The sequence below is a fragment of the Cricetulus griseus genome, chromosome 4 (assembly GCF_003668045.3).
Source record: "Cricetulus griseus strain 17A/GY chromosome 4, alternate assembly CriGri-PICRH-1.0, whole genome shotgun sequence".
Classification (NCBI taxonomy): domain Eukaryota; kingdom Metazoa; phylum Chordata; class Mammalia; order Rodentia; family Cricetidae; genus Cricetulus; species Cricetulus griseus.
In genome coordinates, this window is record NC_048597.1 from 62,405,169 (window position 1) to 62,417,522 (window position 12,354).

The 12,354-nt window shown below is 38.1% G+C and overlaps 1 protein-coding gene across 6 annotated transcripts in view; it reads right to left on the reverse strand.

Moving 5' to 3' along the window:
- Nucleotides 1-12,354, reverse strand: part of Il1rap (interleukin 1 receptor accessory protein) — a 124,702-nt gene that overhangs the window by 9,384 nt on the left and 102,964 nt on the right. For 5 of the 6 annotated variants that reach the window (XM_027412941.2, XM_027412943.2, XM_027412940.2 and 2 more), the window contains 2 exons: nt 8,518-8,644; nt 6,186-6,334 (listed from right to left, as the gene is read on the reverse strand). In XM_027412941.2, the coding sequence (XP_027268742.1) occupies nt 6,186-6,334; nt 8,518-8,644 (276 nt within the window). Of the gene's footprint in view, nt 1-2,996; nt 3,143-6,185; nt 6,335-8,517; nt 8,645-12,354 lie in introns of those variants that run through there. The other variant, XM_035444667.1, reaches the window with a different exon arrangement.

A 12,354-nucleotide genomic window follows, 5' to 3' on the forward strand; every position in this document is an offset into this window, starting at 1 on the left:
CCTGTTAGATTATTGATCATATGCCAGGGGCAGTGGCCTGGAGGACTTTTAAAATGACATTTATCACAATGAAAACATAGTAAGCAGGCTGGAGCTGAGTCCAAAGTTCTCAAACTTAGTGGTTAAATCCTGGACTTTCAAGTTCGTCAACCAGAATTCAGTGTGTTGCATATCTAGTGCAGGACAACTCTGGAATTGACCATTCAGCCTTATACTCGAATGCTGGGGTCCCAGGATCATGGTCCTTTAAATGGGTGAGTGTTTTCCCAGATATTAATAGAGGTCTTGCTTAATGACCAAAAGATCAATTACCCATCAGTTTCTCTCTGCCGCTCTCATATTCCTACTGGCTCTTTACTTTTAATAGGGCTTTTCAATCTTGTTTTGTATCACTGATGATTGGATCATATTTACAGATTATGTTTTCTGGTATTATATTGCTATTAAAGCTTCCCTAACATTACCCCCAAATTAATAAGCCACCAGGCTGCTTTTCTAAATGGCTGCAATTCTTAAGGGGTATCTTGTAAATCAGAGTAACCTAACAGGGACCCTTGGCCTATATTTGTGTCCTTCCCACTGCAAGTCTTGGCATTTGACATAACAATTTTGCACTGATGCAATTTCAGACAAAATGGTTTCCAATCAGAAATGAGTGATGCAATCTGACCACACTGGACTCCTGAACTCCCTCTCTCAATAATTCACTAAGTCGGAATTAGAATGTAGCCAAATGCCCCCATTTGCTTATTGTTACTCCCCAAATCAGAATTCACTTTGCAGTTCTGTATTATAAATTGTCCCTGAAGCCCGTGTACCCAGGCAGTCATCATTGTTAAAAAAAAAAAATGTGGGTCCCCAGTATTAGTCCTGTCCCCTGCTTTGGGTTCTGGCTCTACAATAATTTTTGTCCTTGGCAACCCATACTATTATCTCCATTGTTGTAGCTGGGCTTGCAATCTACTGAGTTCTCCCTCTGAATGCCTGGTGCCTGGACTGTCAATTGTCCCCTGCCACAGAGCCCACAGTTACTTGGTACTAAATTGTGTATAAGTTTTAAAATTGTGGTGATGACATTTTGCCGAAATGTTCACAAAAGTGTGTTTCATTTAAGTGATGTCAAAACAGAGAATGGTGAGTTGATCTGCAAATCTGATGGGTTCAGGACTGAAGCTACACCCTCTGGCCTCTGGACCTCACCTTTAGTACCTAAAGAAGTAAATGATAATGAACTAACCTGCAGAATACCTAAAACAATGGCTTTTTGGCTTCTCACTGTTGGAGAACTGGTAAAAGAAAGGTAAGCCCATGGTCATTATGTCTTTTTTCTTTCTAATAATTACCAAGAATATTTTTTAGATTTTGGTACAGAAAGAAAAGTCATAAGAAGACAGTGGTTGCTCTGAGCTATGGAGAAAAATGAGAGCTGAGACTATAGTGTCAGGTTGAATGTCAAAGACTAAGTAATGGCAACAAGAGAGTTGAGTAGAAAATAAATTCTTGAAATCTGCATGAGGTTGTTTTCAGTCTGTGGCCAAATGCAAAGCTGTGAATACCTGGTCTTGTGCTTACAATGTCTTATAAAGAGCCTCTAGGAAATGAACAACTGTAGAAGCACACACAGATCTAAGGGTCCAGCACTAGAGTGAAGAAACAGTGGCTATCTTGTGATGCCAAAGTGGCTGAGCCTAAGAAGTATGTGCACTCAGCCCTACTGAAAAGGGTATTTCTAACTACTCTAACACATGTGATCAAGATAATCCCAGAAGAAATAAGAGAAGGCAGGAAAGGAGAGGACATCTATAATGTAAACAAATTAACCACCTGCTACAATAAAACTCATCTTTCTGGAAAAATACATCCTATGGCATAACATCTGTCATGCTCAGAATAATGATAAACACTAGATATCAGAAAAATAAAAGGGTCAATATTCAAAAGACATATCACCAAGTAAAATAGAATCCAGAATTGGCAGAGGTGATCTAATGAATAGCTAAGCACTTTAAAATTCATCTTCAAATGTGTCTGCTGAGGTGTTATTTTTTTTAAGTGAACTCTTGTGAAGAGTAAATAAGAAATATCAGTGGAGACACCCCAGTGAAGCAGAAATTCAAAACATGAAAAATATATTTTTGAAAAGGCATACGAGTCATTTATCACAACACAAACCACCAGAGACTCCCTAGGCTCTGAAACAATTGTAAGTTAATGGTACACAGAAAACATGCCTATACATGACAACCTAGGAGAGCAAGGAAGTACCCTTGAGGACAACTTCAAAAGCTGACACAAGAAAACACAATCTTGAGGGAAAAGAATAAAAAAAGGAAACGAAGAAAATTTGTGATAATTAGTGAATTTGGGAAGAGTAGCTTAAGGTAAGCACATAAAAATCATTAATTGCATGACTATGCTTTCTAACAAACAATTAGAAAACAAAAATACTGACAAGATAAAAATTAAAATCTTCAGAGACAAATTTGATAATATGTAATAAAAACCTGTATACTCAAATATTTTTAATTGATGAAATAAATTACTATGACTCTATATAAATGGAGAGGTCCATCATCTTTATGGATTGGTAGAACCAATATTATTAAGTCTTCAATATTACTCACAAATCTAATATAGTCTCAATTAAAATCCCAGAAGAGTTTTATGTAGAAATTGACAATCTAGTACAAAAATATGTGAGGAAAATGTGTATTTTTGAAAATAGTGAAATTACCTTAAAAATAGAAGAGGGAACAAAGTATCATATTTAATAATTTCAAGCTATATTCATAAAAATGGTGTTGCACTAAACACAGACAAGTTGGTTAAAAGAACAGAGTAAGAATGCAGGAAGTCATAGCGATACTTGAATTTTTTTTCTTTTTTCTTTCTTTTTTTTTTTTTTTGTTTTTTCAAGACAGGGTTTCTCTGTGTAGCTTTGGAGCTTATCCTGGCACTCGCTCTGGAGACCAGGCTGGCCTCGAACTCACAGAAATCCACCTGCCTCTGCCTCCTGAGTGCTGGGATTAAAGGCCTGCACCACCAACGTCCGGCATTATACTTGAATTTTTGACCAAATTTTTAAGACAATTCAAGAAAAAAAAAGTGAAACACATTCAACATGATGCTGGAACAATCATTTCTGTGGAGAAACAGAACAAAGCCAACATCAGACACCAATCTGTAACTCACACTCTCAAAACTACAACCTGTGATACAGCATGGGCCTACATAGAAAAGAGAAATCTTTGAAAAAAGCATACTATTATTTGACTTTATCCAACAAAGAATAGAAGCACATAATTCAGAAAGTACTAAGTCATAAAAAAGAGACTGATATAATGAGCTTCCTCAAAGTGCTAAAAAATTTTGCTTATCAAACGTCAGCTCATGGGGCATGGGGGTAAAGAGCGCTGTCCCTCTTGTTGAGTACCTAGCACCTACATTAAAACAAATGATGCAGCTGGAAATGACTGAAGGTTTTTAACGGCCTCACAGGAAGAATTATTAATGATCAATGAATTAACAACAAAGCCTTCGGCACCACCAGTGTCTCAAAGAGCAAATGCAGGGAGATGCAAACATTCATTTACTAAGAGGGCTAAAAGCTTAGCAGTTGACAAATTCAAAAACTGGCAAGAAAAGGGAGTGTATGAAGGTTACATGTAGTGCTGCTCGAAGTGTGCAACAGCAAACCTCTTTGGCAAACTGGTTTGGCGACTTCTTATATGATGAAACACACACATCTCCTTAGGACCTTGCTAATCTCTGGTAATAAAAGAACTGCATCTTTAACATGTTTACCTTATCTCTCTCATTTGTATTACTTTAACTGTAAGTATGAAATGGGCTGTCTATAAACACTGTTCCAGAGAATTCTCATTCCATTTGTTAATCTCTTCCTATCACTGTTTGTTTGTTTGTTTGAGACGGGGTCTCATGTAGTCCAAGCTGGTCTTCAATGTGCTAAGTAGCTGAGGCTGACCTTGAACTCCTAAACTTCCTGTCTCAGTCCGTCACATGGCAGGATTATAAGCCTGGGCCACCACCTTGTGCTTCTTATCTTTCTGATGACATGTAGACGTAAAATATAAGTGTCAGCACTCATTGATCAGGTGGGTCCCTCCACAGTCTCACTACTGTCTCCACTACACTCAAAGCCTGAGTTTCTATGCTACAGTAGCTACACAGGTGGGCTGGCAGATATCCTTGTGCAGGTCTCCCACATAAAACTTTATTCTATTTGTGATTTGACCCTCTCCCTTGATAAGTTATCAATTTATGTCATCTTCCATTACTGCTCTACCGAGGACATGCCTTAGAAGAAAACCCCTAAATTCTCTGCTTCAGCAATCTAATTTTAACACAATTGAAAACACCCAGCCTGCAGCAATCTAAACCCCTGAGGACCTTCATTTGGATTGTAAAATATTAAAGGCTCTAAGAGTCTTGAATGAAAGTAATTTGATTTATTTTGTAGCATAGACTATAATGATGTTTGTTTGATTACAGATGCTTTTGTCAATTAATGCCTATAAAACCCTTGGAGAAATAAGAGCCGGCGTTCATTGAACAATTGATAGTATGAACTAATAACAACGTTTGTTTTGAGCATTTTTGACAACCTTAGAGGTATTATTTTCTCCATTTTAATGATAAAAATAATGAGGCACAGTGAGTGTGTAACTTTTCCAAGATCAGAGAGTAGGGTTGCATGGGAACTAGGATTTCATCAGGCCCTCCGATGCTCGAGCACAAAGAGCACAAATAATTCACAGTGGTACTAATGTGATGCTGCGGGCATCCTGCATTCCCATCCCTGTAGTGGCTTCTGAGAGTAGAAGCAATGGAGCATCCTGAACAAATTTTTTTTGTTTTGTTTTTTTGGTTTTTTGAGACAGGGTTTCTCTGTGTAGCTTTGGAGCCCATCCTGGCACTCACTCAGGAGACCAGGCTGGCCTCGAACTCACAGAGATCTGCCTTCCTCTGCCTCCCGAGTGCTGGGATTAAAGGTGTGCGCCACCAACGCCTGCCCTGAACAAATTCTTTAAGGCTTCTTCAGAGCTATATAGAATTTCTTTCTAATTTGTAATAAAATGCTCAATTGTGTCTGTCCTGCTTTTTGCTCAGCTTAAGTGCATACGCACAAACATATATATATATATATATATATATATATATATATATATATATCAAACCCAATGCAAGTGCAACAATTATAAGTCAACTTTTTCATTTTTATATTTTAAATGTTATAAACTGCTATCAGATGTTTCATCTTTTTAATATAAATGTTATAAACTATCACACAGGAGGGGTTAGGATGCTTCAGAATGACATGCTTACCACATGGTGTCTCTGTTAAATTTACTCCATACTGCTAGAACCTATTCTGGATGGGATCAATAGGTTGGAATTTGTGGTAAGGGAAAGACCCAGAGACAAATTTAAGCAATGTGTTTCAGGAGCACAGCTCAGGCAAAAGGGGTTTGTAATTTTTATTTCTTTTAGAAAATACAGATGTTAACATAGAAATTATTTTAACATCAAACTAAATTGTAATTTAGTACATTTTATTTTATCAATTCTAACATTATAAAACTGCCTAACTATTGATACACAGTGTGTAAAAAGTGAATTTGGAATTAATTTTTCTGAGAATCAATATCCTATGTCCTCCTTATACACCTGAAGACAAGCAGATGGCTGCTACTTATGTTTCATTCTTTCTTACACTTCTAAGAATACTGGAGGATTCATAATTCTGGAAAAATCCCCAAAGGTCATAGGGCACAATCATTCTTGTGACCCTTGAACTCTGCTTTCAGTTATTTCTAAAGGCACCTTTGTACTTCCCTAACAATATGTGACCTAGCAATTCGGTTACATTTGTGCTAGCTTTGAAGATTTTTATTTTACATGATTATCTAAGATAAAACTATGTGTCTCATTGCTGCATTCATGGATTTTTCAAGCAACGTTTAGGAACTAAGGTGTTGACACTATCAGAACGAACATATTGAGCCTCTTCACAAAGAAGGAAGCTTTCTCTTAAGATCCTTCATTTAACTGACTCATTGTTTTGTGTCCGATGTACTAGGTGCTGGCACTCCCTCCTTTATTTCCTATGCAGCACAGTGTTATTTGGAGAGGTCACAGAGTCATTGGCTGGGTGCATCCATTACCTTTCTGCTTCACCTTGGCGGCTTGCTCGGCTTCCCCTTTGGTATTTCGAGCATGACAGACATAGTTGCGCCTGAGATCCTCAGGGGTGACTTTCTTGATGCTCAAAATCTGAGTCCTTGTTTCATCTTCTGTTGTTGAATAACTTACACTACACACAAGGAGAAAGAAATCAAAATGTCGGTGAGACTCAAGGGCGATGCCCTCTGTGTGAATAGCAACTACAGAGTCCCTGGGGGGAAAGCACATGGAGCGCTGACAAAGATCTCATCGTACCACACATTATCCTAAAGCTGGACAAACCCAATGCTAGATTCTCACTCTTTCTTCAGTTAAATGTCACCTTTGCTCTACATGCTGAGACATAATACTTAAAAAGGATCTTCTGGTATCAGACTTACTTGGGGTTCGATCTATGTTTTGTCTTTTAATGCTATGTACCTTGGGCAGTGTCATTAAGCTTTCCATGTCTTGGCTGTTTTGCAAAAGAGTGTACAATGTGAATAATTTACAGAAATACCCTGCAGACTGAACATGCATCTGTGCCGAAACAATGCTTGATGAATGCCCTTCTGAGCTATGGTAAACCACAGTAACTGTTGTGCTGCAGACACTGAGAGCTCGACTTCCAAGCACAGTCGGACTGTTTGCGTGAAATGTTGAAACTGTGTGGTTAAATCCTAACATGCAAAGAGAAGAAACAGCTCAGGAGTAGAAAAATGAACTGTGAAGTAAATATATCCAAACTGCAGTAAGTCCAAGATCAAGTGTTATGTGTTTAAGACCAAGATTTAAAATCCCCCAACTACTTGTCTCAGAGAGGTCTAAATATATCTCTGCCTTAGCAGACCAACATGCAGGTTTTCCTTTAGATTAGATATTCTGTCAGTCATGAAAACGTGTTTAAGGGCCCAGTTGTTTTTTTTTCCAAGCTCATTTTCCTATTCTAATGAACACTGCAAGTTTGTCTTAATTGTAGCAACACAGAATAACATGACTTTGTTCATTTAAGCATCATCTAACATGAAGATGAGACTCTGGATTCTCAGAATTCCCGAAATGATCAATAACTGTCCCTCCGGGGGCCTTGAGCTGAACCTTTCATCAGTTCCTTCTATAAAACATTCAATGCTTGGAGGCTTTTCCTTTCCTTTCAGTTTTTTATTCTGCTTCTCTAATGTCCAGGTCTTTGCACACAATGTTCCTTTTACCAGTTTTCCTTTCATTTCTTAATTTAGCAAACTTGATTTGAACATGGTTTCATCTGTGGAGTGCCACCTAATCCCCCCATACTGATAGAACCCCCTAAGAAGTCCTGCTGTATACTCATTCCTTCTTAATCACTTATTTGCCATATAATATTTAAATGCCTGCTGTCACTGTTTAACTAAGTAGCAGAATAAGCTGCTCAAAGTAGAATATTTTATGATTTCTACAAAATCTTAACTTACTAGTAGGGAAGAAATGGGGTTTGAATTGTAGAAATTCAATTAGCTTAAGGTCTGTTTGCACAAGGTGATAAAGCTTGGGGCCTTACAATGACTCTGTTACAAACTTGACCACTGTGATTTATTAGTTTCCGTAGCAAACCAATTCACTCTAGCAATTTATATCTCCCTTATAGAAAAATCTTCAGACTTCAGAAACCTGGACATTTTCCCTTCATTAAATTCTTAAAATATCAAGTTTACTTAAGAATAAAGTGACCCAAGTTGTCATTTTAAGAGAGGTCTGAATTATTACCCATCAGCTGTTAAAAATTAGTTCTTTAAGAGTTTTGTACATTTACTTTTTAAAGTGAAATTTACAGAACAAATGTTAATATTGAACAAGTAATTCTCAAGTATCTGGGGGAGATAGGAAAGGTATAGTTACTTTAATAGGAGAAATGGTAAAACATAATTAGGAGAGAGAAAATATCTAGACCCATACTCCAGGGTTGAGAAAGATAATACAAATACTTTCACGTAACCACATCCCAATATTTCTCCATCTCATTTATCTTTTCATTCATGAGGGAGAAATATTCTATATGTTTCTAAATGAGAATCATAAACATGTGACATCTGTAGAGCTTGAGACAATATGATGCCTGCCCTGTGGGACAACTGTGATGAAGGTATCCAGCCTCCAGACAATGTCATTCCAAACTTTGGTGTGCAGTCTGGCAAGTGTGTGCACTTGGATCCCAAGTTCAGTAGCCCTGCTTTGGGATGCAGCCACTGAAGATCTGAAAACCTTGCTAAATTTCGTTAAAGGAAAACTGGTCATCTCTAGTATGTATCAAGACTTTAGACTGACAATGGCTAGAGCTCCTGCATAGGCCCATCATACCTTTCATTAGTAGTTATGTCAGCAGTGATGTCCTCAGGCTTCTTCCCATCAATGGTCCACCAGATCTCATTGTGGGAGTCCATGATGAAACTGAAATAGACTTTACAGGGGATGAGAAGCTCCTCTCCTGACAAACAAACAAATTTAAGAGATGATGTTAACCTATATTAATCCATCAATACGTGTCTTATATGACTCATAGGTGCCTGATTCTCTAATGGCCATTAAAAAGCAATGTACCATCCGTCATTCTACCAAATGCACAAAACAATAAACCAAGAAGAGAAGCCCAACAACCATATGTAAAATTACCAAATTGGCCATTTTTAACACTGTATAAATATGCTCTAAAATGTCAGAGGAACTCTGGCGAAATTCTTTTCAGGCCAAAACCCTTCTCTTTTGTTATTTCTTTCATAAGCAAAGTGTGGCTGTCTTAGTTTCTTTACGGTTGTGATAAAACATCATGACCAAGGTAAGTTATAAAAAAGAACATTTAATTTGGGATTCATGGTTCCTGAGGGTTAGAGTCTATGACCATCACCACAAGGAACATGGCAGAAGGCCAGCAGGCATGGTGCTTGAACAGGAGCTGAGAGATCACATCTCAGCGAAACAACACGAGGCAGAGAGCGAACTAGTAATGGCTTGGGATTTTGAAGCATCAAAATCCACTCCCAGCCATGGCTCCTAATAGTTCTGAAACAGTTCCACAACTGGACACTATGAATTCAAACATATGAGCCTATGGGTGCTATTTTCCTTCAAACTACCACAGTAACTAATAAAAGAGTCTCTAGATGATGGGTTCTTGTCTAAGGAGGATGGAGTGATGTCATCACTAGCAGAACTGACCATGGAATCCCCATCTCCAAACACTCAAAAACTTAATTTAAAACAGCAGATCTAAGCTATGCAACTGAGATGGTTTGTGAGATGGAGGAGGTTCACAAGCAGGGGTAATCATGTTGACAATCACGTAAAGATCAATATAATTGCTGTGGCTTTGGTAGAACTAAGTATTTAGACTTGTTAATGTTTTCCTGTTATTTTTATTCTTACTTTTTATTCCTCAGTATCATATACATTTATATAATGAAGTTTGGCCACAACCTGCCACGACCATCATACCTCTACTGCCCCGAGCACCATCTTTTCACCAACAAGCTTTCTCAAACTTTGATGTATTTTTTGTGAAGTGCTAAATTTAATCATGATTGCTTTCATCAGCATGATGGGCAACTTACCAATGGCTGTAGTACTGAATACAATAAGTGACTGTTGAGTGTCTAAATCTAAATGGGAAATCTGTGTCACCCTTCCAGAGCTCAAGAAACTTTGATGAAGGTAAAGCAGAAAGGATTTAAGAACCAGAGAATGTAGAGTAGCCCACAAAAAGTTACGTAAAATTATAGATGTATAGTTGTATGTGTATATTTCTTGGGTGAGGGGTGAGAGCTACACTTAGCTGTGGGTATTTACACAGAAGTTAGAAATTACATTGATTTATGCAAATGGTAATAGTAGGCTCTCGTTTAGATTTCATGATCTTGCAATCTAGCTATGTTTACATAGTCCAGCATTATTTCCTACCTATTGAGAAGGCTTTAAGAAGGGTGGTGGCAGCACATGTATGCCTTTAATCACAGAATTTGGGAGGCAGAGGCACACAAATCTCTGTGTATTCTGATGGGAGATGTCCTTGTGTATATATGTTTCTCTTATTTGTTGATGAATAAAACACTGATTGTCCAGTAGCCAGGCAGGAGGTATAGTTGGGGCTACCAGATGAGGAGAATTCTGCATAGAGGAGGCAGAAAGAGGCCTCCAGAGTAGATGTCATGTAGGGGTTGAGGGAGCAAGATCCTCCAGTAAGATATGGCCATGTGGAAATACTTAGATTAATAGAAATGATTTAATAATTAAGAGACAGCTAGCCAATAAGAAGCCTATGCCATAAGTCAAATAGTTTAATAATTAATATAAGTCTCTGTGTGTTTATTTGGGGCTAAATGGCTGTGGGACCAGGCAGAACAGAAATAATGTCTACACCAGCCTGGTCTATGGAGTGAATTCCAGGACAGTCAGGGCTACACACAGAAAACCCTGTCTTGAACCCTGCCACCCCACCAAAGAGAAGGCTTTAAGTCAAGCTGTTGGTTATCCCTGGTATATAAGTGCCATTATTGCACCTTTTGGGAGATCTGGCTATAATGGTTTGTAAGTTTTACAAATAGGTAAACTGCTTCACTCCTTTTGAAGCTTGAATATCTCTTTCCCATACTATGATAGCTAGTTCTCAGGGAAGAGACTTCTAGGTTAGATCTATATGGATTCCTCCAAGTTCTGTGTTCAAAGTGTGCTGAATCATCAGTGATAAGATGTTGCTTTCCATCTGAGAGGCAATCAAGGATAACAGAGATAGCTTATATTGTTTGGGGCATTTTTTGAACTCTCCTGACCAACAGCTTGAAAGGAAATTACCCATGCCTGGCACTGGATTTTTGTTAAATAGTGTATTTGGGGGGATTGGCATTTTTATCCTAAGTGGTCTAACTTACTATTTATAATGTAATTTTAAGTAAATATAAAATAGCATAATTCTCTATAGTTTCTTAAAACACCCTTGGTGTTACACATTCCTCTTCCTTCCCTCTCCTTCTGTGTTGTCCTCTCCCTCCTTACCAACTATGTTTTCCCTACCCTAGGCATTTATTCTTAATCAAACAGCATGAAACCTTTTAAAAATTAATGTCCTACAGAAGCAAACGCTGAAATGTCTACATGTTAAAGAGTGTTTGTAGGTCAGATTGTGAGTAAAAACTGGGTAAGGATTTGGCCCTGCTTGGGATGGTCACGCCAGCCTGCTGAGAGTAATTTTGCTTTATGCTTGTATTCTTGGTTCGCTATTGCCCCAACTCTAAAGAAATCTCTAAATTACCTTGGGTTTAACTGACAACATTGACTCCAGGTCTTCCTCTATAATGCATGGCTTCTCTAACTTCCCCCCACAGATTCTGAATCATTGTTTCCATATGGAAGATAAAATGAACAAGAGTTCAGGAATGCTTTGGAAGTATGGTGGGAGAAGTAGATGAAATGTAGCTGGTAGCTGGCGTTTTTGTTGTTGTTGTTGTTTTGTTTTGTTTTTTCAGCAATGGCAAGAATTTCAACTACTACACAAAGCCCATATTAACCCTAGGAATTTCAATCTATTTGAGGCTGGTCAACCCTCATAACACATCCTCTACTTCTTACAAGGCAAATCATATCTGAAAACTTATCAGAACATTTTCTTTTTTGGCAGTCCACCTACACAATTTCTGTTCTTCATTGGTATTACTGTATAGAAGATGATGTAAAAGTATTAGAATTTCTGTGATTTTGTACTCTGCTGTAGGAGCCTTTCAGTCAAAAGAACAACAAAAATATCTCATACTTGGTAGTTTATGAATGATTTCTTTCTAGAATAAAATGCTATGAAAACTTAAAGGCAGCCCACAGTGGCATGACAACCATTTGACAGTGTTCTGAATCCAGCGTTCGTGGATCCGTTTTCCCCATGATACTCTCAGTTCTGTCTGATTCCATGCTCCACACTCTGAAGAGGAAGCAGGAACTTCAAAGCTGTCTTGTGCTATTATTACAGCCTTGGCAAACCAAAGCCCTGTGCAAAGTCATGTTTTCATTAGACAATAATCACAGAGGAAGACAAGGAGCAGAGGATAAAGAACCTGCGTGGAAGAGAACCAAAACTCCCGATCTGCTGTGAGATTGTTAGAGCAGCTGATCCCCACACGCATTGGCTTTGGATCTCATTTCACTTTAAATCTGTGC